This window comes from Rissa tridactyla, chromosome 22 (assembly GCF_028500815.1).
Source record: "Rissa tridactyla isolate bRisTri1 chromosome 22, bRisTri1.patW.cur.20221130, whole genome shotgun sequence".
NCBI classification, from domain to species: Eukaryota; Metazoa; Chordata; class Aves; order Charadriiformes; family Laridae; genus Rissa; species Rissa tridactyla.
The window spans coordinates 528,400-550,915 of NC_071487.1; the positions used below are offsets into that span (position 1 = coordinate 528,400).

A 22,516-nucleotide genomic window follows, 5' to 3' on the forward strand; every position below is an offset into this window, starting at 1 on the left:
TGGCATGCAAAGGATTAAACCCCCCCTCTTCCTCCCCTTTCCTTTAAACCCTCCCCTTTCCTTTTGGTTTTTGGGCTGAAACTGTCTGCTGATCTGGTAAAACTCCATCTCCATTTTCCACAACTGCTGACAGACTCACAATCAGAGAAGGAGCACAAGGTACCCCCCCAACTATGACCCTGGGCGGCAGCGCTTTCATCTCCCCTCCTGAACACCCCTCCAGGAATGCGAGATCCGGGACTGGTCGTACACTGAGTGTGTGTTTGCTGGTTTAAGAGACGTGTTTTACACACACTTGCTGCTGCGGTCTGTTTGCATGCAGCAGGTGCATGCCCTGCATTTGAGGGATGGGGATGGGAGCGCTGAGCAGCTGGGGACAGCCTGGGAGGCATGGCCAGAGGAGCAGAGAACAGCTTTGGCACATCAGTAAATGGGAGCTGAAGAGCAGGGCAGCAGGTAGAAAGGATGAGAAAGTCAGTGGGGATAAGGAGAGACGAGACCAACAGGGAAAATGCAAGAGAACTGGAGCAGGATGGAGAGGAGGGAAGTGTTCAGAGCCGGAGCAAGGAAGTGAAGATTAGATAGAGGAGACAAACCACGGAGCAGATGAAAACAGGAGAGAGCAGCCAAATTTGAGACAGATGGAGAGTGGGGAGCAAGAATGCGATGTCTAGAATGGGTACGTATTTCAAAGCAGTGGCATTAGGGAGCGGGGGAGCTTGCAAGAGGGGTAGAGGCAAGAAAGATGGCTCCATAATTTACATTTTTCTTCATGAGAGGAGTGAGAGCTGCAAACTGGGAGCAGGACTGATGCAGGCTGTGGGGAGGGTCTCTATGGAGACACTCAACAAGATTGAAAACACCCTTTGGAGAGGTTCTGCAGAGACTCTGGTCCCCTTGAAATCCAGGGGTTTACTGCTAGATTTTGCACTTTTTTTTGCCGAGAGTTGTTTCTTGGTGCCTCACAAATAACATTAAAATGAGGGTTTTTCTGACAGAAAAAACAAACAGGGAGTGAATTATATTCCATTTCCCCGTCAATAACTTTTCCCCAACCCAGTCGTCTTATCATCATAAAAAGTCCATTAAGCAGTAATTGGGGAGGCAGCAGAACACAGGGCTTGTCCATGAAACAGAAACACGCTCGCTCCCCAACTGGCCTTTTCTGGGAAGGCAGACAGGATAATTATAGGCTTCAGACAGAGACTTCCTCTTACTGTCAGCAGCTCTTGGCTCCCTTCAGGGAGATGGGACTGGCAAGGTTGGGGAAAGGAGGGTAAAAGAAGATTGGGGACATTTTTTCAGAAGTGAAATACTTCCACCTTGCTATTCCCCTGCTGCTGATCCACCAAAGCCCTTACCCGACCCAGAAAAGCTGGGTTATACACAGGTGAATGCAGGATTTTTCCCTGTTGGACACTTGAAAGATTACCCCCTTGTCTTTCTTGCAAGGCCCCAGAGAAGGAAGGACAGCAATGAAGGATGCGACCCAGCGCGGGATTTAACACAAGCAGAAAATAGGTGCAAAAAGATCAAGAACTCATTTCGTACACCTTTGCCACGCTGACTGTCCAACAACACCAACGCTCCCTCCCCTTTCTGCCGCCTGCCCATGCTGCCAGTCCCACCGTGCTCCTCGGCCGGGACGAGGCAGCAGACCCATTACAGCCAGCACACCCATGCCAAGCTGTTCTTGCCACGAGGCTTGTAATTTTGGGGATCTGGCACATCCACCCAGCCTTCATGCTCCTATTTGCAGTACAGCCCCTTTGGAAGAGGAGGTACGAGCCTGCGGCAGTGGAGGCAGGATGAGACTCAGGCTACCAAAGATCTATTCCTAGTTCTGACACCCAAGGTGAGAAAAACCACGTTATTCTGCCTGCTGGAGGGGAAGCATAATCCTTCCTTCTGGTCTATTTAAACTGCTAGTTTTCAGGGATGGGACCATGCCTTATCGCATGGGAACAGCAGCTAGGATGAAGTCATCCAGTTTCGGCAGGAATTCTCCGGGCTACCACCATACATCCATATGTACGGAAAGGATCCACCCTTCCCCATAGTGCAAAGGGTATCTGTCACTGCCACAAATCAGTCCCAGCGCTAGTGACTGGCGCTTCAGGAATGAATACCAACTGCTTCCCGCTCTGCTTACTGCCTGCACCCAGCACAGAGCCCTTCCCCCTCCCTCCCTGGTACGAACCAAACCGAGGGGCAAAGGAGCAAGTAGGTGGTAATGCAGATGGACCTCTGGCCAGGATTCTCATTCACCTTCCGGCACCACAACACAAAGCAAGGAAGAAAGATGCTCCTTGTGCCCAGCAAGGGTGGCAGCAGACACGCAATGCTGTCACGTTAGATGGCAGCCCTGAGATCTGCCGCTGAAGGGCCAGCAAGCACAGGAGCGCACGCAGCCTCAGCAACATGGCAGGCCAGGACCCTGGGGGTACACAAGTGCTTTCTTTCAATCAACTGTAACAACATCTCATTCCATATTTGTCCAGAAGTCCTATAACAAGGCATAATAACCCAGAGCAGAGCAAGAGCAAGAAAGCCAAGGAGCTCTCCTGGCAACTTAATGAGGGCCCCTTGCCCATCAGTGTCATGACAGCAATCCCAGACTGTTTGCAATGAGAAGCTTAAGGCAGGGAGCTCTCCCTCCCCTTGTCACGTTGCTAGGACAGCTTCTACTCCAGCCGTGCCATCGATATTGGCACCCCGGAGAAGCTCAATTCACCCCCTACCTAGAAAGACACAGCTAGAAAGGACTTGGCTCTTTACTCAACCTCTGCTGCTCTGTTTGAGTCACTAAAGAATCAGAGTCTATGGGGGACACCAGAACATGAAAAACCACCTCCTAGGGGACAAACCTGAAAGAAGAAAAAGCTTAACAAGCAAGGATCCCAACTCCCAGGGGGCCATGCCATCTTAATATAGCCCAGCAGACGTCCTAAGCCACTGAAAAGTGACAGCAGAGTCCGCAGCAATGGGAAAAACAAACTGCTACAAGCTTCTGCATCTCACCATCTCTCAGAGGAAGAGCAGTGCTAGAGCCCCAAGGACATGACCAGGGAGATCAGTTCTGATCCTTGGTTTAGTGATATGACAAAGACCTTTGCAAAATGTAAACACCTAGCTAGGCCCCCTGCCTTGCATCGCCAGCTCAGAAGGCGCTGCAGCACTACGGTAGATGTATGATCCCCATCAAGATTTGCTAGCTAATATGTGCCTCTAGGGATCGTTTGGGGATGAAAGGCACATCAGATAAACAAAATATTGTTTGATAAAACTCTGCTCTTTTACTCCTGTAAATAAAAGCTCTATTACTTCCACTTACTAGCTGTAGTCTACTTCTTTCTTTCAGGAAAGAGAGGAAGTCTCCTAGTCTACAGGAAAAGGGCAAGGTATAATTCCGAGAGCAGAGTTTTGGTTATTTTCAAAAACTTGATACATCATTCCTATCCCACCTCTGGTAAGAGACTTCAGGCCACATTTCCATGGAGCAAAAGGAGATTCTGGGTATACAACCTTGAAACACCTTACCCTGGGTCTTAACAGTGTATTGTGAGCTTGTACTGCCCATCAGTATTGGGATAGGGTTGTCAAGGGAGCTCAAGATGGGAGATCTTGAAAACAAGAAATGAAACCCTAATAAAGCTAATGGAAGAACACAACCTGTAACAATCATGACATGTTATCGTAACAACAACATCAAGGCCAGGCTGGATGGCGCTCAGAGCAACCTGGTCTAGCGGGAGGTGTCCCTGCCCAGGGCAGAGGGGTTGGAACTAAGTGATCTTTAAGGTCCCTTCCAACCCAAACCATTCTGTGATTCTATGAACTTTGACTCCTACCACAGGAGTCTTTATGGTTTCTGTCTCTGAATCACAATAGTCATCATTCAGATTTGCAGTGGGCATATCAACACAAAATAAGAAAAAAAGGAAGAATCCAACAAAAGAGCTGAGAACAGACAGCAGTGGGAACCTAACAAATTCAGCTTTGGGATAACTAGAGATTCAGCAAGCCCAAAAAACAGTGCGACACATGAGCAAGCAAGGAATGGAAACATGGAAAAGCAACAGCAAGGACCCCTCAAATTCTTCTATCAACAACAGTGTTTGAGGAAGATGAGCTTTTTTTTGGTAGGACGGGTTTATGTTCATGTTTGACTCCTGCCAAGAGATGCAAGGGATGGCTTCTTATCAGAAGACTGTAACGCGGCCCCTCCAGGCGCCAGGGCAGAAGATGCTTTCCCCTTTCAGGTGAAGGCAGTCCCTCAAGTGGCAGCTACTGGAATTAACCACAATTAGCAGATCTTATAAGAAAAGGGGAGTATCATAACATTCATAAAGAAAAAAAACATGCAGAAAGCCCTCAAAACCAAACAGATCCTACCCATGCAGACAGAGAAAGGAAAACGAGAGCTGAAGGATCTTCCTGGATCGCCGGATGATCCCAAGAGAGCCAGTCTCAAGGTGATTTTAATAGTTGAACTGAAAAAAACCTACACCATCTTTTAGAAATTCATTCAAACCAATCAAAGTCCAAGCTAACGATTCGTAAGTGTCGGCACTCTCAGACTAATTTATGAATAAATCCACGAATTGTAACGGAGGTGAGGGAGGAAGAGGACATAGCCAAATTAATTTGACTTTATTAATTAAAAAAACCACCAAGCTTCATCACCCCACCACTCTTTAGAGGTTGTGTGAGAGTGGGGGGGAGTTATGCTCATTAATTATGCAGAAAATGCAAAACTATCATCCTCTGAATGAGTTTAAAATAAGGAGAAACCCTTTCAGAACGGGGAGAAATTACTCCCCAAGGCAGCTGAAATTTCTCTTGCAACTTCAAAGGACAATAAATTATTCAAATCGCTCGCGCCACTCCACACGCTCTCTCACTCTCTCCCCTCCTCAATTTTATGCTCCTGAGTCAATTAAAGGTTTGGAGGACTCAGAGAAACTTTGCAGAATGCTAAACCAGTTGCAGCTCCTTCTATTTATTTTTTTCTTTTTTAAAGCTTTGCTTTTCCTCTTGGCCTCAAAAGGCAACAGAAATGATTCTGCGCATTACAGATGGAACTAGCGGCATTGGTTGTAACCAACCTCGTATGAAGCAGCAATGTTTCATGTCTGTAAGAAGATGGGACATGCTAAAAATTCTCTACACAACGCTAGTGTGAAAACAGGTCAATCCATACTCCTTCACGTCAACTGTTCAAATCATTCATTGCAATATCCCCTTTCAGAATCTTAGCAGTAGACGTCCAAGATATATTTATAATGCTCTCTCCTGGCAACCTCCAGGTCTAGGTTAGCTGCGATCTCTTCCACAGTCACGCTGTTATCTGCTGTGCCCTTGGACGGAACAGGTGGCTCCTCTGCCAAACCGTAACCTGACTATTTAGCATTTGCGGTATGAGAACCTCAAACCAAGACTGAGACTAATTACACCGGGCAACAACATGGCGAGAGAAGTCTTTGCTCAAAAAAGCAAATCTAGACAAGCAAGAGGAGGGCAGGAGGGTTGAGAAGGTGCATTCACAGAGCGAGGACGCTCCCGATTCCTGATCCAGACCCAGCCCTGCAGCCTGCGTGATCGTTTGCTCCACCACATGCAGCAGATGGCATAAAACGTGACTGTTTTCATGAACTTTAACAATCCCAAAAAATTAAAGGCAGCTGCAGTGCAGGGAACATCACAGCTTTCTAAGGTGGGAACTGGGACCAATTATGTTGCAAGAGAACATCCTTGACTGGAGGGGAAGAGTGGCACAGAGTAAATAAAACTGTTCTTCAGAGACTGTGTCTCACAGGCCAGCTCGAGCCCAGATTCCATCCCACGCACACTGAAGAACGACATTCCTCTGGTCGGGCGTCCTTGAAAAACATTCTGCTTTGCCTTCTAAGAATTATATTGGGCTTGCCAGGCCACAAAAAGGGTGGGAATACCCTCGCAGATTCCCCTGACTGACCCAGGAGATTCATACCTATTTGGTCTTGAAAAGACACAACTACACAGGCTTTGCCAGCGAGATGAAAGGCTGATGTGACCCAGGGTCTTGGTGAGACACCAGAAAGATCCTGTCCTCCCTGGCAGCATGTGCAAGAACTGTCTTGGTGACAAGCACACCCAAAGGGGCAAGTCACAAAGAAATAAGTACTGGCTTCCTGGTAAACCTGACAGAGTTTTGGCATCCAGGTATGGTGAAGACATACATTTTCTCTATCACAAATACAATGTAGATGACATTTTCACACAAGCCGCTTGTTTGCACAACAAACAGATGCTCTTTTCCCCTAACTTAGCCATCTAATGAAGCTGAGCAGCAGGAACCTCTGGTTGGGAAAAGATCCTTTACCAGGAGACACCCATGACTGGGTCCCAAACACCCGTGGCTGCTGCTGTCCCCAGGTGCTCCTCAGCAGAGATTAATCTAATAAGCATTCGCAGTGTGGGGCACAGCTGAGACCTGGGAGGTGACAGCCCCCCCTGCCTCCAAGGAAGCTCTTTCAAAAGATGATTTATTTCCTTGCGTGGTTCTGTAGAAGACACAAACTTTCCAATCTGAGTTGTTAAAAAAAAGACCAAAAAAAAAGAGAAAAAAAAAAAAAAAGAGATACATCACTTGATCCAGGCAGACAAGGTTTAATTTAATCAGGCACTTAAACAAGGTGACACAGAAGTTTAATTCGGTGTCCTTGAGTGGGACAACAACTAGTCCAGAACCCTCAGCAACCGCAGGCTGGATCGCAGCTGGCAGACGGAGAAGGCGACAAAGGAAAGGGTAATTCAGAAACAAGGACAGCAAGGTGTCTCCTTGCCTAACACAAGCAGCAAGTGGACCCGGGGGAGGGATGCAGGGATCTGCCTTCTGGGAGGATGCGATTCAGATGCTGCCTCCTCCTGCACACCGTTAGACTCTACTCGCTGAAGGAACCATGTCTAACACCAAGCAGAAACTCCACCACCCACCACCGACCACACAACCTCCCCACTCAAACTTCTGCTACCCCTCCAGCCCACACCCACCACAGGGGAAAAGCCTTTCTGTGGCATCCCCCCGGCTCCTCATCCCAGCGGGTGCACTGTCGTGTACCTCACCCGCTTGTGGGGCAATTCAACCCCACCACACTTCGACACCTTCCTTTGCTCAGGACAGTGCTGTTGCATTTTCACAAATCAGTCTCCAACACCTATACACGGAGCAGCTTCTCACACAGCAGAGAAACGTTCACTTCCCACTGATGTCGTCTTAACGTGTCTATCCAGTTCTACGATGGACTCTGCTTGATTTTTACTACCAACTTATCTGACAACTGCTGTCTTGGCCAACAACAGATCAAAGCTAGGACCTCCAGAGCTAAAAGCTGTGAGCTCTGCTGCAGAGGCTAATCCTCTGTGGATAAGAGCACGGGAGGAACCATTTGGAGGAGAGGAGTCAGACACACCTGTAAGTCGCTGTGATCTGGATCTCAGCGAGACAAGCGGCGCAGCCAGCCACCTACATCTCATGGCACGGAGCACACACCCCCCACCCGCCTTTCTTCATCGCACCAGCTCCCCAAACGCAGCGCTGCTTTGCCAGCCTGAACATGGACCTACACAAGCCGAGCTCCTCTCCCAACCCACCGCACACGTTCTCCATCCTCCCCGCAAGCCCCGCACGCACGGAGCGACCCTTGCTGCCATCTGCTGCCAGCTGCCACGGATGCACTGCAGCTCACGCAGCGCCAGAGCCCCCTGCACACATGCGCCTGGCGTGAATTACTGTGTTCTGCAAATTAACGATGGAGCAAGGGCAATTAAAAGGGAAGAAAGCCAGGGTAATGCATCATAAAAGGGGCTTTATTCTTTTATTTTGTCAATTGCAATTTAGATTTAATTATTTATGGTAATACTTCAGAGTGTGCTAGTAACTGTTCTATAACGTGATTTATAAAAGGAAGGAAACCTAAGTAATAAGTAATGTTCGCTTCTGCTATTAAATCTTTGCTGGGGCGGAGAGCCACACACCAGCCTTCTGTGTATGCAAAGTACCAATTAGCAAAGCACTATTGTAAAACGTAAAGGTTTAATCAATGGGAAAAATCCACTTGAAAACAGCAAGCATGCTGATTTCAGTTATAAAAATTACCACATTTCTATACATTAAGTGGCATTTTATCTGCAACCGAGGAGCACTTAAAGTGGGCACGTTGTTCCTTCGGGTAGCCGAGGGCAGGAGACGTGGACACTGCCCTGAGCCCCCGTCAAACGCAGCTGCGCTCTGCCCAGCGCAGGCCCGCGAACATCCTGCCCAGCTACAGCTGCCGAGATGGGACTCGTCTTGTGTATGCACAAAATGAGATGATTTTAAGGTGCTCGTTGCAGACGTTTTATGACTCGGGCTGGGGGCATGACTGGGAAACAGCACAGCTTGGTTCTGTGCCCAGGTACGTCAGCAATTTGGGAAACTATTCCCCTCTCCGGACCCATATCCAGACCTCATCTGTCTGTCTGCGCTGTCTGGTTTTCCACAAGCTGTAACGGGTGCAAGATCTGCCTCCTTGGCCATGCAGCGCACAGCTCCTGGGGAAGGCCTCCCCTAACTCACTGCAGTGATGCCGATTAGTGTTACTCCTACAACCAGCTCGATCCTTAACAAAATGATAATACATTCCATTTAATGAGAGATCACTGAAAGTAATCATGGAGTTAGCAATTTCCAGCTCTATGGCTGCCCTTGACCATACAGAAGAAACAAAGAACAGTGTCCATATGCAACCAAAGAAGACGAGAAGAAACAGGTCTGCTTTGTACCTTTCAATTATTATCCTCTTCAGCTTCCCAAGGAAGAACAGCAGGCTAAAAGCAGTGTGGTGCTTTGGTTTTTTAATTTAAATAGCAGTTTCCTTTAAATAGAATGTTCCTGCCATAGAAAGATTTAAATCACTGGCTGAGATCAATTAGCCTAGGAAACAAGGGAAGTATTTTAATGGTCCTTTGATTGCAGAGGCCGCAGCTCCTCCAGCGCTGCGCTGGAAGAGGAGGCAAGTTCAGCCCTGCGCTTTGCTGCGAGGGGAGCCATTCGCCTGGGAAGCCGGGAAGATGGTGCCCTCCAAAAGCCGGTGTCCCGGGGGTTTCCTACCTGCCATGTGGGCTTCCCACCGCAGCATGGGCACCACTCCGGCACTGCCTGGCACCGCTCGCCCTGGGGGCGGCAAGGCCTTGGCAGCCCCTCTGGTGAATTAGGGCAGGAAATCGGGTCAGCATCGTGGCAAGCACCAGCCAAATGGATGCCGGCCAAGGGATTACGCGAGAGGCAGTGTGACAGAGCCCAGGGCCATCTGATGAGAGAGGACATTGTCAGAACAGAGTGACAGCTCCTCGCACACTCTCTGCCGTTGTGACAGACAAAGCTGTTTGCTGTTTGCGTGCCTCAGTGGGGAGCACCGCAGACCAGCTCGGATGCTGCTGCCTCTCCAGGTGGAATTCAGCAGCCCCTCCAAAATCAGGAGCCATCAAACTCCTCATCAACAGGCAGGTAGCAAGAGCCGCAGAGCAATTCCAACAACTGGCCCGTAACAGGGAGCATCCCCAAGGGCAAACAGGTCAGGGAGACGGTACAGCTTAGGAGAAGAGACAACACCTGGCCCAATTTCATCTGCACATCACGCAGGTAAGAGCAGCCCGGCCTCGGACACCGAGTCCTGCAACCTGCAAAGTTCCCGTACATACACCTGAGAGCAGCAAGAGGGAAAAAAGCATAAAACCTCACAGTTCGGGATCCAAGGACACTGCAGAGCTACAGGAGAGAGAAACTTGGCTGCCAGCAGCAAGGTGTCTGCTGAGCAGTGACAGATTTCGGCAGGGCTCAGGCCACACAACTGGTGCCTTCTGTGCCTGATCAGCATCAGCCCTTCCTGAGGGCACGTTTCCACCAAAAGTGCTTCGTAGGAGTCAGATAGCATGTGGGATCTCCCAGCTCTGCTGGAATCTCTGAGCAAACCTCACCCCACGGAAGACAGGGACAGACAAGATGCTCATTTCTTCCCAGGAAAACCAAAACCACAGAAAAACTGAAGTCACACAGCCATGATTTTGAGAAGCCCCGTTTCTGCAGAGTGCCCGCTCCCAGCAGTGAGCACACAGGGCTTGGTGTACGCTTAAATAAAAAAGGACCCCAGTTTTCACAGGCACAGAGGAATCACAATAGATGAATTGGGGCTTTGCTCATCCGGAGAGGCACTTGCACACACCTGACCTCTCCATCTGCGCCTGCAAAGCTGCACTGCTTACTTTGAAAACAAGAGGACAAAGGGATTTGGCCATGCATGTTACAGCAAACCAGTGACAGGAGTGGGACCCCGCAGCCCCAACACTGGATTTTCCACTGTAAGTGTCCCCTTGTCTCCTGACTCTACTGCCCGAAGAGCCAGGAATGGCGGCTTCTGCTTGCAGTCCCCTGCTTTTGCAGGAGCCAATGCAGGTAGCAGCCTCCTACCAGCAGCGCCCACTTTCACAAGCCAACAAGGCCACCCTGGGCCCAGGTGGAACACAGCGCTGGCTTTAACCAGCCACCCTGGGTGCTCCTAAAGAACCTACAAGAGCGTCGGCTGCAACATCTAAGTAGGACCCTGGATAAGCAGGACCCTGGATGAATACTTAGAGAAAAGGCTCGTGCCAGGTTCCTTGCTGCCAACCACAGCACTGTTCCTGCTACTCAAGACAAGGCAGCTCAAACTGAAGCTTGGGTCTATCTTCACGAACACCAGCAGCACCGTCTGAGGCACAGACTGACCCACAGCTACACAGCAAAAAAGCGGCCCTACAGTGAACCTCCCGGAGCCCAGCTCACTTCCCGGGCTTATTAAATGAAAGAAGGACAAAAGGAAACATTATCTTTCTGCACATGAACGTTTCTCCTGCAAAGAGTGCCTAAGCACGAACCGAACAAAACTCAGGAGTGAGACAAGGGCAAATATATCCCCACTCGCCTACTGCAGAGAAGAGAGAAAGTGCTGTTCAGGAAAAAATCTCCCGGCAACAAAAGGTCGAGGATCCATTCAATCCCTGGTGACCGCGTCATCTTAATAAACCCTGATAACGAAGCGATTACGTTAAAAGCTGTCAAGGGCTACGCTGACCAGAGCAGCCCTCTCACCAGCTTCAAGCAGCTTTGCTGGGGAGGAAAAAAAAAGTCATAATTCTATCAGCTTGGAAGATTCTATTCCCCACTGATCCCGAGTGATCAGCCTTCATGTCGAAGGAACATTACATTCAAGCTGCTGAAGATTTTCCCTTTTTTTTTTTCTTCCCCTTTTCATTTTTTAAAGCAAGAATTGAAAGGCAGCAAAGATAAAAACTGTGTTAAACTGGAACTGGTTCGCTCAGGGGAAGAAGAAACATAATACTCTTTCTTTGGATGCTGTTTTGAATCCAGCCCCAGCGAGTAACAGGACAACGGTCACTGGTGGCTGACAGATGCCTGAAAGGCAAGAGCAGGAGAGGACAATATGGGCAAGCTGGGTGGAATGGGGCTGGGAGAAGGGGGAGGAAGGCTCCGGCAAGAGCTGTCAGGCAGTTCCCTCCCCTTCTCTCCAGCTCTTCGGCAGTCTCAGGGGCAAGCCGAGATTCAAAGCAGGCTGTGAGGACCTAGCTGCCCTGGAACGTCCCTCTAAGGCGGTACTGGGAACAACAGGAAGGCACTGGTGGAAAGCTAAAGATGCTGAAAAATTACGACACTTGATCAATTCTTTAACGCTAAGAAGGAGAGGGGAATGTTTTGCTGGCTCTAAGCACTAGACCCCACTCCTGCTGTCCTTCTCCAGCCATGGGTGAAAAAAAGGGGCAGGGGGACAGCAGAGTCACTTACTTTCAGCCACACAGCCTATCAGCAGCACGGAGAGGAGGTTCACGAGGGAGACCAGCGAAGACATCCCAGGGCTGGGAAGGATCCTCATCCTCTGCAACGACCTTCAGCCCCAGCCGGGAAGGCTCCGGGTCAGCAGGACTCACAGCGTCTCCCCAGCGTTGTCAGCACCTGCGGATGCACAAATGCAAAGGGAAGAGCACTTAGAGAGAGGAAGGACGGCAGCCGACATCACAGAGGGAGCGAGAAGCTGAAGTGAGCCCGGAGAGGCAGCGGGGCCCTGGAAAGTGGTGGCTGTGCACGGTCCCTCCGAGGGGGCCAGACAGCCCTTTGCTTTGGTGCCACCAAGGACTCGGCCAGCTCCATCGCCAAGCGGACCGGTGGGGGCACAAGGCCAGCCTGCTCCAGCCTCCCTGCCTCGGCAGGTAATGGTGAATTTCCGTGCACGCACTCACACAAAGCGGGGGAACGGCACAAGACGGAGAAGTGTAATCGGGAGGCACCAACTGTGCAGAGCCTGTGTTTAAAGTTTAACACCCGTCGGCTTCTCTCCCCAACACGGGAGAAAGGCTGCGCTGGACGAGTAGCACATGAGCAACGAGGTGTGAAGGGATCTGACCCGACAGGGCCCAGGGATCCTCTTAAAGGGCCATTTTTCCACAAAAGTGCAGGGCAGGCAAAGAAAAACTAAAACCTCACACATGAAAAACCCATGAAGGAAGAAAAAAAATCCCCCACAAGAGGGAAGATGAAGCAGGAGATATCTTCCCTGTGTCCCCTTTTGTTTGCTGAGGATCCACGCAGCTGGGGCAGGGATTTCTTTCCTGCGCAGGCAGGCTCCGTGCAGGCAGCTCTCAGCCCAGCACAGCAAGCCTGAACCTCAGCCCTGGAGACGGCATAGGTGTCCCAGAGCCCCTCTTGCAAGACAAATGTATGGCGAACCCCCCAGGCTTCTTACCACAGCTGGGATTACAGCAGCTATTCTGCAGGTCTGAGAGTCCCTTCCCTGCTTCGTGCCTCAGTTTCCCCACTGGCAACACATGGAGCAACCTGAGCTAACACAAAACTGGAAAGGAAAAAACCTGAAGCAGGGGGTACCGCAGTCGATCCTGACAGACCAAAAGGCACAGCAGGCAAACACAACCTCCAAAGGACGCGGGAGAGATTTTCTCCTGACCACTTCTGCCCTGGATGTGGCAGAACGTGGCTGCAGGACTGCACCAGCACATTAGCACGGCTGCGACAGCGGAGAGCAAGCTCAGCGCCAGCCTGCTCCCCTTGCCCTGCCGGCACATTTCCATGGAGACAACTCCTGGCTCCAAACGGAGCTTACAGCTTTATCCTGATCCTTTTGCAAAGCTGGAATGGCATTAAGGGAGCTGTATTCTTAGCAACTACCCCAGTCCTGTGTGTCAATACTAGTAAACGTTTCCTTCAGTGATAGAGGCAAGCTTTGCCCCAGAAGGGCTGAAAATAGAGTAAAAACTGCAGCCACAACCTCCTCAAAGGGTCGGCAGCAAAGAGGTTCCTCCATCAGGCAGACTCTGAGCACCAGAATAATGGGCCAGAGTTGTGCAAAGGATGCTCTCAGATCTGTACAGATGCCTTCCTGCTATCAGTTACCCCAATTAAAAATCAAAACCGGGGTTTATCACCTTTTGGAGAGAAGCCAGGTAGGAGATATTGTACAGTGATCAAAGGCTTTAAAAGGACTAAGGGGATAGTGAGGTTGCTTAAGCTTTCTGATACACATCAGGGTATGAGACCGTCGGGACAGGCAGTGCGAAGGGGCATTTTAGTCTTTTTCTGTCCCATTAACTCTCCAAGGCTGAACTGTAGAGAATTAAAAGAAAAGCCAGGATAAACAAGAAGTCCCCATATGTACTCGGCCCTAAAGAGCAACTTTTCAGAGAGAAGCTTTGGACTTGCACTTTGAGGACTACAAAGCCTCTGCTGTGTGCTCTGTGCGAGTTTGGATCCATCGTGCTTCAGTGCTGGCTCGTGAAAATCGAGCATAAATACCGATACTATCACAAAAAAGAGAAAAAATCTGGATTATATCACTGGGAATCTTTTCAAATGTTTGTTCTAGACGCACTTAGAGAAACACACAGAGGCTCCAGCCAGACTTAACAGGGGGTTCACAGGGTTCCAGGGTGCAGAACAACAGGTTGGGGCTTCTTTTGTTGTCGTCAGAGGCGAGCACAGACCGGGAACATTATGAATAGCTGCGATGGTAACTGTTAATTAAACTGGGGATGTGGTATCAACGCCAGCACAACAAATGGAACCGCGTTGCTGTTCGCTGGCTCTCCCTTCTCCCTGCTTCAGTCATGCAGCTCCTAGTTCCCACCAGCAAGGCTGGAGGGGGAGAGAGCAAGCATCCTCCCAACCATTTTAGTTCTCTATATTAAAAAAAAACACAACAGGGCTAGCTCAGCCAGCATTTCAGAAACTCTTGTTTTTACCAGAGCAATACCCCCCTCCCCACACAGTCCCGGTAGATGCCACCAAACATCTCCTTGAGCCTCTTTTCTCCAAAGGCAGCACCAGTGACCTTCCACAGAGCAGCCAAGAGGCTGCGCTGCCCCATACAGCATTCCCCCAAAGTCCCCCTGATGATGGAGCGGAATGCAGGCATGTCATGGAAATATTCCACCTCCTCTGCAGAGAGGAGCCTGGCAGCTCCACGCTCCCACATCTGGCGCAGCTTTTCATGCCATATAATGGGCTCCGATAGAGAAGGTCTGGTAAAGGGGATACAGCAACAGCTCCAAGATTAGAGAAGGAGATGCCAGAGGGTGACACTTCCGCTCCGGTGCTAATGTGCTTCCCAAGCCCTTGACGGAGACAGAAAGTGCTGGCAGAGATATGAGGACACGTCAACTTCAATCCAGCAACTCATACTTCAGAGCAGGTACATCACTGGCTGTCTCCTCCTGGATACGGGATTTTCAGGACAGCAAGTTGTGCACCCACTTGGTTCCCCTGCAGATATCACGGAGACACTGGGACAGGGGTTTGCTCCGCTTGCTTGGTTAGCACCCTGGCAGCAGGGGGAGTGGAAACAGACTCATCCACTGCATGATTCCTGCCGACGATGCAGAACATGCAACATTTGGAAAGGCAGCCACCATGCAAGAAGGCTCTCTTGCTCTCCTGGCAGTGCTGAATTCAAGTGGGAATTGCTTTGAAGAATGCGCAAATCACAAGAGTTTCCTCACCCATCCTCTCCCCTCTGCGTGTGCACGGCTTACCTTGTCTATGCTCTTTGAAGCAGGTTTGCATCACTCCTCCTGCCTGTCTGCTGAGCACCCAGCCAAGCTCCTGGCACCACACAAGTAAACATAATGGCAATTTTCCTGCGCTGCTCCACAGTCCTGTAAGCCCCCACTAAATTCTCTGGCACAGGATCTCCTGCAACACAAGCAAACCACCTAATAGACCTCAATCCTTGCTAAAGAATGCAATTAAGTGAAGCCGTGGCCCCCAGTGGGGTCAGATTTGTGCTAGATACGGTCACATTTCAGGAATAAGACTAATTCTTACAGCAAAAGAGCTCCTGTAAAGCATTCATTCTTGTGCACGGCCTGATCTCTAGCTCTAAGCATGTACATGTGTGCATCTTGTAAGCACTGAGCACAGGGTCTTGAAGAGTATTATTAAAAATAACCCAACTGAGAAGCGTTTGCAAGAAGCAGCTTCCCGTTGTGGCTCCTCCAGCCAGTACTGAGCTGGGGATCTCCAGGGACCCAAGGGTGCTAGGCGCAAAGGGTAAAATGCTCAAAACCACCTACATTTCTCAAGAGCTTAAGTTCCATTGAGAGCCAAAGGGACTTAACCTAAGCCGCTAAGATGCTTTTGAAGATTTTCCTCCCAGTAACTCCCATTTCAGAAGGTGCTGGACATCTAACTCCCTTAAGCTACTTTGGGTATCTGTGGGGATGTAGGAGGAGGGGGCTTTACCTACAGACCAGTTTAGCTAGCTTGGTTCGCGCTGCTTGAAGAGGGAGCCTGTGGGAAATGCTGCTAAAAACAAGTGTCTGCACAGTTACAGACATTGGGATGGGTCAGAGCTATGCAGGTATTTTGCCATTTGTTACTTTTCCTTGGCCCCTATGGAGCTGGTGATTGAAATGGTTGCTCTGCATCTAAAAAAAATCCAGGAGGGAGGGATCACGCCTTCTTTTCCGATTCATTAGAATATAGCAACTTGAAAAAATTTCACAAAAACACATTTAGGCTTCTCTTCTGTTTCACCTGCATCCAAAAAGCAGAAGGGCGATTTTAAAGAAATTCTCTGCAAAAAGTTCCACACAGACCTAGCGGATGATTAAACATCTTCATTTTCAGTAGCTGCTGCGGGAGAATTACTCCCATTAGACATATCAATCGAAGCAAACACCTTGCAGGCAGAGGGCTGCACTGAGGTCTCTTTTCCTTCCAGCAGCACCGGCTTAGTTTGTGCTGCGTATTAACAAAGGTCAGTGGGTCACTTCATTTCCTCCCAGCAACCTCTTTAAAGAAAGAAAGAAAAGCTTTTAGCACAACCACTAGCTCATTTGTCACCTCCCCTGGGGAGGGGAGAGATGAAATTTAAATTGGCCATCCCACATTTCTATCTTGCTCCTATCTCAGACCCTGGTCTCAGCAAAACCAACCCCACCAGGGCTGGGATGGGGATGCCAGCGCTGGCGGCTCGTGCACTGTGGGCAGCTGCCTGCCGGGATCTGGCCCAGGACCCCAGCGTGGGACCTTCCCCACGTGCTGGGGAGCAAGGAGATGGCAACAGGCAATGCTGGCCCTGGAAGCCGCGTGGCCCATGTCTCCACATTCAGGTTGCTTTGCTGGCAAGTATTAGCCTCTTTTCCTGGGGAAACAGAGCATGAAGACATGAGCTTCAAAGTACGTGTTTCTGATGCTCTTTTCCCCCTCCCCACCCACTAAGACGCTGACCAGCTAAACCCTATTTAATAGGGGGGGAAAGACTGCAGCCATCACCGTTCCCTATCAGGCACTTGAAAGCCATTGTTGGGGCAGAGAGGGAGATGCTGCTGATGCCTCTGCTTGAAAAGCAGCCACTCGACCTCACATCTTGGTTAGAAACAGGAGAGCCCCCGAGGAAACTCACCCAGAGAGCCAGATCTGCACACAACAGCATTGCTCACAGGGTCAGCTCAGGGGAGAGAAAAAGCAAAATAAACCTGCCAACCACAAATGCAAAAATGCTGAAAGGCCCAGCGAGACCCAGTGCCAGAACTGTGCACATCCTTCCCCCCACAACGAGGAGACTCCTAACGAGCTCTGCTGAATCACGCTCATTAGGCCAGCAAAGCCCCCCAAATGACTTTGCCTTCTGGGCCACTTCATCTCAGCAGAACCGCCCCGGGCACGTGGGAGCCTGTTGCTGCTCAGAGGACCGGTCTCTGACGGGGCACGCGGTACTGCCGTGCTCCCGTCACCCGTGGGACCCACCATCCTGCAGCGTTTCAATACCCCTCAATAAAACAAATACAACCCCCGTCCGCCAGCAAAGCTCACCTAAGATTAACCGGTGGCTTTAGGTGTCCAGCTCCAAGGGCTGTGCAGAAAGAACTGATCTCAAAAGACACAGGATCCTGCCTGAAAAATGAGCTGTTGGAGTATTTCCAAGTCAGCCCCTTCCCCTCCGAAGCTGCCGGGCGCAGTTCCTCCTCTACGCTCAAATGCAACTCCCCAGCCCACTTCAAAACGCAGGCCATGGTCTTGGCAAACACAATTAGAGCAGCCAGTAGAGATCCTTCAGAGCTAAGCGTGACTGTTTATCTATCAGGGAATTACTTAGATCTTAAAAAAAAATATTTACAAGAAAGAGGCAGAGTATTATCTTCCATGGGGAAACAAACACAGATGGGGAAAAAAGAGCTTTGATCATGACTGTCATGGTCATATATGCTGCTTTTCATCCGCAGATCTCCAAGTGCTTTAATATGACAGTATTATCCCTCTTTACAATGTGGGAAACCAGAAGAAACTGCACACTAAGACTGCGCTGTGAGCATGAAGTCATACTGCTTCTCGCTGCCTTTGCATGCACATGCACACACACTCTATTTTTTTCCTTCCTGCAGCATCTCTGGTCCTCCCTCGTGCACAGTGCCCAGCACTGTCCCCACGCAACAGGCGTGAGGGGCATTCTGGGGGTCAGCAATGTCAGTGTTGTAAGAGATGCTGCTCCCTGCCCAGAGGCACGATGGCACGGCAAGGGTTAAGTCATCGTCACTGCAGGAGAAATGAGACAGGAGAGCTCAAGTTGGGTTCGAATCGTCAGGAGAAATTAATTTCCCCCCACCACGTTCCCCGGGGTGACAGCTCTGACAAGCGGTGATGTATCTGCGGTGGCCGGGCAGCGTTCAGCAGGTGCAGCGCAGCACGGACAGGGGCAGAGGGGACATCACTGCAGCCAGAGGCAACCGGCAGCCAGGGGATGAGGAGGAGGAGGAGGAAGCACAGCTCCCCTGGCCAGGCTGCACCCCTATTAAGCTCAAGCCCCCACCCACGCTGTGGGGTGCTGCGGCCACAGCCCAGGGAGGACCCCGAAGGACCACCCCTGCGCAGTGAAGGCAGAGCAAAAAGCCAGTGCCAGCACCACGGCACTGCCTGTCAGAGGGAGGCAACGCTGGAGCCCCCAGAAGTCCCAGGAGCATCCTGCTGGGCCCACCACGGAGCTGGGCTGAAGATGTGGCTTTTCCTCTGCCTCTGGGCACTCAGGGCAGGAGCGGGGCTCTCCTCTGGGATGCACGAAGGCGCAAGGCAGGGGAGGATCTGACCCAGGACCATGTTCCCCTCTGCCCCATCCCCTTCCCTCGCTCACACGCAGACACCCACCATCCTTCAGCATTTACCAACAAACCATGGCAAATCTCCGCTGACTGCCTGACAGCATCAGCAATCGTGGACAACCGCCTTTCCTTCTGGTTCAGGGTAATGCTTTGCGTTTGTTTTCAGGCCTTCGAGCTTTATTTATTTATTTAGGAAGTCATTCACCATTAGCCCCAGCTTAGCTGCCTGACAGACTGGGAGTTCCTTGGGGCACAGACTGCATCTCGTCTCCACGCTTGCCACGCACTCACCGACAGCGCTGGGTAAATAATCGTCCCTCAGCCTCATCTCACAGCATCCTCAGCACCGCGCACCAGCCAGCCTCCGCAAGGGGAATAAACATGATTTTCTGCGAGAAAATAATGCTGAAGAGAAAAATCACCAACATCCCCCTCCCAAAGCACCTGGGAGCCGGGCAGATGGGTGACGCTGGGTTACCACAACGGGCTCAGGACCAGCAGGGAAGCACAGGCTAGCAAAGGAGCACGTGCTCGGCACCAAATCACTTTGGCCTTTGGGACACTAGGTGTGCTGCCAACTAAGATGATGTACAATTTAAAAAAAATACCAAAATCTTTTTTTTCTTTGTCCCAAATGTTTTCAGCAGGTAGGGATCCCTGAATAAGCCTGAGGAAAAGGGATATATGCCCACTTCTGACCTACAGCGAACGCACCGAGCTGCAGTTCCTGCATATACACATCATCCCTCGCAAGGGGCTTGACATCATTTATAACCATGTTGGTCACTAGCAACCCACAGCTCTGTGTCCCTTTACATAAGTCCTCACTCCGAGTGCTGGCAGGAGCGCTAACACCTCTCCCCATCCCAGCCATCCCTCCTCCGACCCAGGCAAAGTGGCCATAATCACCACTGGACCTTTTCCAAATCAGAGATATCAAGCACCACCCAAAGAAAGCAGAGGAAAAAAGAAAAATAAGAAAAAAACCCTCAAGAAAAGCCCAACCAAACAACAGCCCATCACCAGCAAAACTGCAAAACAGCTGTTCTCGTGTCTGGAGCCCAAGCTAAGAAAAAGCATTTTTCCAGCCAAGATCAAATGAAGGTTCAGATCAGTGCTCCACCTTCCCGGACTCACATCTGTGTGTCTCCAACTAAGAACATATGAGAAGAATGAGGAATCGGTGTTTTTGAGACTTGCGGCATGGCATGAAGATGACCTGCACTGGGAAGAGCCCATCCCGATGGCATCTGTCCCGCTGAGCAAGCTAATCCCCCCCAGCTTTGGCTTGCTGCTCCCTCCACGTACCAACGTGCATGCTGCTGCCTCTTGCGACCTTCTCCGCCCTCCGCACCGCTCGCCCCCTCCGCCAGGTCTGCACAGGGCCTCCCTCTGCAGCAGCAGGAGGGAGTGACGCTCCGCTCCACCCCAAAACCCCCCTGCAAGCAGAGGGGTCAAACACCATTCCTGGGTCTTACAAAACCACTCCTCGCCGATGGCAGCTCAGCTGCTGACAGAAACGTGCCTGGCCTTCCTCCAGCTCCTGCACAGTTTTCTGCTGTCCTCCGCGAGCAACTTAAGCTGCCTTCTCACAGATAGGTGGTTGTTACCAAAGAGTCTTGTGCAAACCTTCCCCTGAGGATAACCTGTGGGTTCCCAGCCCCAGCAGCTGGGCCAGGAGCACGGAGGGCCCGTCACTGCCCTGCAAACATCCATCGCTGCGGGGCAGGGCTACGTCTGAGCGATGCAACTTGCCCATCTGTTGCTGCTGTGAGTTTGTGTCCAAGCAAAACATCTTTCACCCACCTTCAGACTAAGCAGAAGACAGGAGAGAGATGAAAAATGAAAAGGAAAATAAAAAAATTAAAGAAAGTTATTTAGGAACATGGGGGTACTTTATCAGTTCCAGCTCAGGGCACTGGACTGGTGCAGGATGTCACCAGCCCTCTCGCAAGAACGACCTTCTCATTACAGGCAATTGATCGATTGCCTCCATTTGTTAGCTTCATCCGCGCTCGGGCTCCTCCAGGCTCTCCGTTGAGCCCAACGCGGAGCTCCTGGGCAGCTGGATGGGCCCCGTGGGCGGGTGGCGGTGGGACACCCCTGGTGCCCCCACAGGAGCTCAGCAGCCAGTGCATGTACCCCTCTGCCACCAGCATCGCCCCAGGGAGGGGACCACTAACACCCCCGGCTTCATCCAGATTTTGCATCGCTTTTTTTTTTTTTTTTTTTTTACCCAGAGTCCCCAGTACCATAAACTACAATAGAAATACCCCCAAAAAATCCCCAAACCAGACAAACACATACAACAGGCCAAAACCAAACAACAAAACTCACTCCAAACCCAACTCCCTGGAGAATTTCAATCACCACTACAGACCCAGGCAAGGACCCGGCTCCGTCACAGCCCACTGGACCCAGAGAGGCTTCTGTTGACTCACATGGAGCTGGTCTGGATTTACACTCAGACAGAGGAAAATTTAACCCCCTGATTATCATTTTTAGGGTCTCCAATGGCCAAGAGATGGAGAAGGACTGCCTTTGCTTTCTCATTCAGGAAGAGAGGCAATTAAAGCCCAGAGGCTGGAACAGCTCAAGCCCACATACGGGCAAGCAGAAAGTCTTGGGAAACAAAAAAAGGTAAAGAAATACATTTCTTTCTATGGCCTGTACATGACATGGCCGCTCTTGTCTGCACATCTCTGGGTAGCCAGGCTGGGAGACGACATGGGAATGCTGCAGTCCATGTGCAAGGATGGAGCCGCCTGCACACAGCGGCTTATCAGCAAAAAACAAATAAGAGGAAATAAAAGTAGTGAAGCAAAGTTTTGCCTAATTACTATTTTGTGGTAAAGGAAAATCATTGTGGCAACAGTGCAGCTGATTATCTGTTTTGTTTCCTCATACCCCGTAAAAAAGGCACAGTTGTGCCTCAGTCGGGAAGGGTTAGAAGCAGCGGTGGAAACAGGAAGGTGCGTCCGGCTGCTCTGCACTCCCTGCACAGCACAACCGCACCCGCAAATCCCGCAGCAAGTGAGGACGGGGATCCTGAGCCGCAGTAAGAAGGATAGACAGGCTTGTCTTTCTTGCTCCATACTGTAGAGCCGGCTTCACTGCTACGGCTTGCATCTTGCTGATTAGCGACCAGCAAGTAAAGCTCATCAAGGTTATTAGTAAGTGCTGCCAGAATTCCTGGGTTTTGCGGCAGCCTGCTCTGGAGCCATGCATGGGAAGACGGTGCACGGGGGACACTTCACCACACCACGGGGACCCGCCGCCAGCCAGCACACAGGGCAACGCAGCTCCTGCAGCCCATCAACACCTCTGTGCGTGCTTCCTCCACCCCAGGATCAAGCACGCTGCAATGAAGACCAAAAACACAAAGGCAGAGTGCAGCCCTTGGGCATGGAGGGGCTGGAGGGCACGGAGGACACAGAGATGTCATTCCCGGTCCTCCCCTCCCTAGTTCAACCTGCCTTTCCCTCCAGTACCTCTCCCCCCACCATTTCCTCGCCAGGCGCTCCAGCACTGCCAGCCAACACAGGGGGTTAAACTCCATAAAGAGGATTTTGTTTTGAGCTTGCAAGACAGAAGATGAGCAAATCCCTTCCCTTGCTCTGGCAGGAATCCTGTGTCTCAGACCCACCAGCCAGGGGAGATTAAGAAAGGAGGAGAGAAAGAAAAAAACCCATCCATCACTCGCTGCCATGATCTCATCTGAATTTAAGAGCTAAGCTGGGAGGATGCTAGGTCACTGCTCGGCCTGGTGGAGCCCTGCAGACCAGCAGACACCAGAGCAGGCTGGAGAGAGTCTTAGGCTGCACTGCTCAAGGTCAGC

The 22,516-nt window shown here is 50.8% G+C and overlaps 1 protein-coding gene across 9 annotated transcripts in view; it reads right to left on the bottom strand.

Moving 5' to 3' along the window:
* PTPRS (protein tyrosine phosphatase receptor type S) overlaps positions 1-22,516 on the bottom strand; it is a 162,869-nt gene that overhangs the window by 86,728 nt on the left and 53,625 nt on the right. For 8 of the 9 annotated variants that reach the window (XM_054181822.1, XM_054181823.1, XM_054181829.1 and 5 more), the window contains one exon: positions 11,861-12,028. In XM_054181822.1, the coding sequence (XP_054037797.1) occupies positions 11,861-11,948 (88 nt within the window). In that variant the 5' untranslated portion in view covers positions 11,949-12,028. Of the gene's footprint in view, positions 1-11,860; positions 12,029-15,114; positions 15,138-22,516 lie in introns of those variants that run through there. The other variant, XM_054181824.1, reaches the window with a different exon arrangement.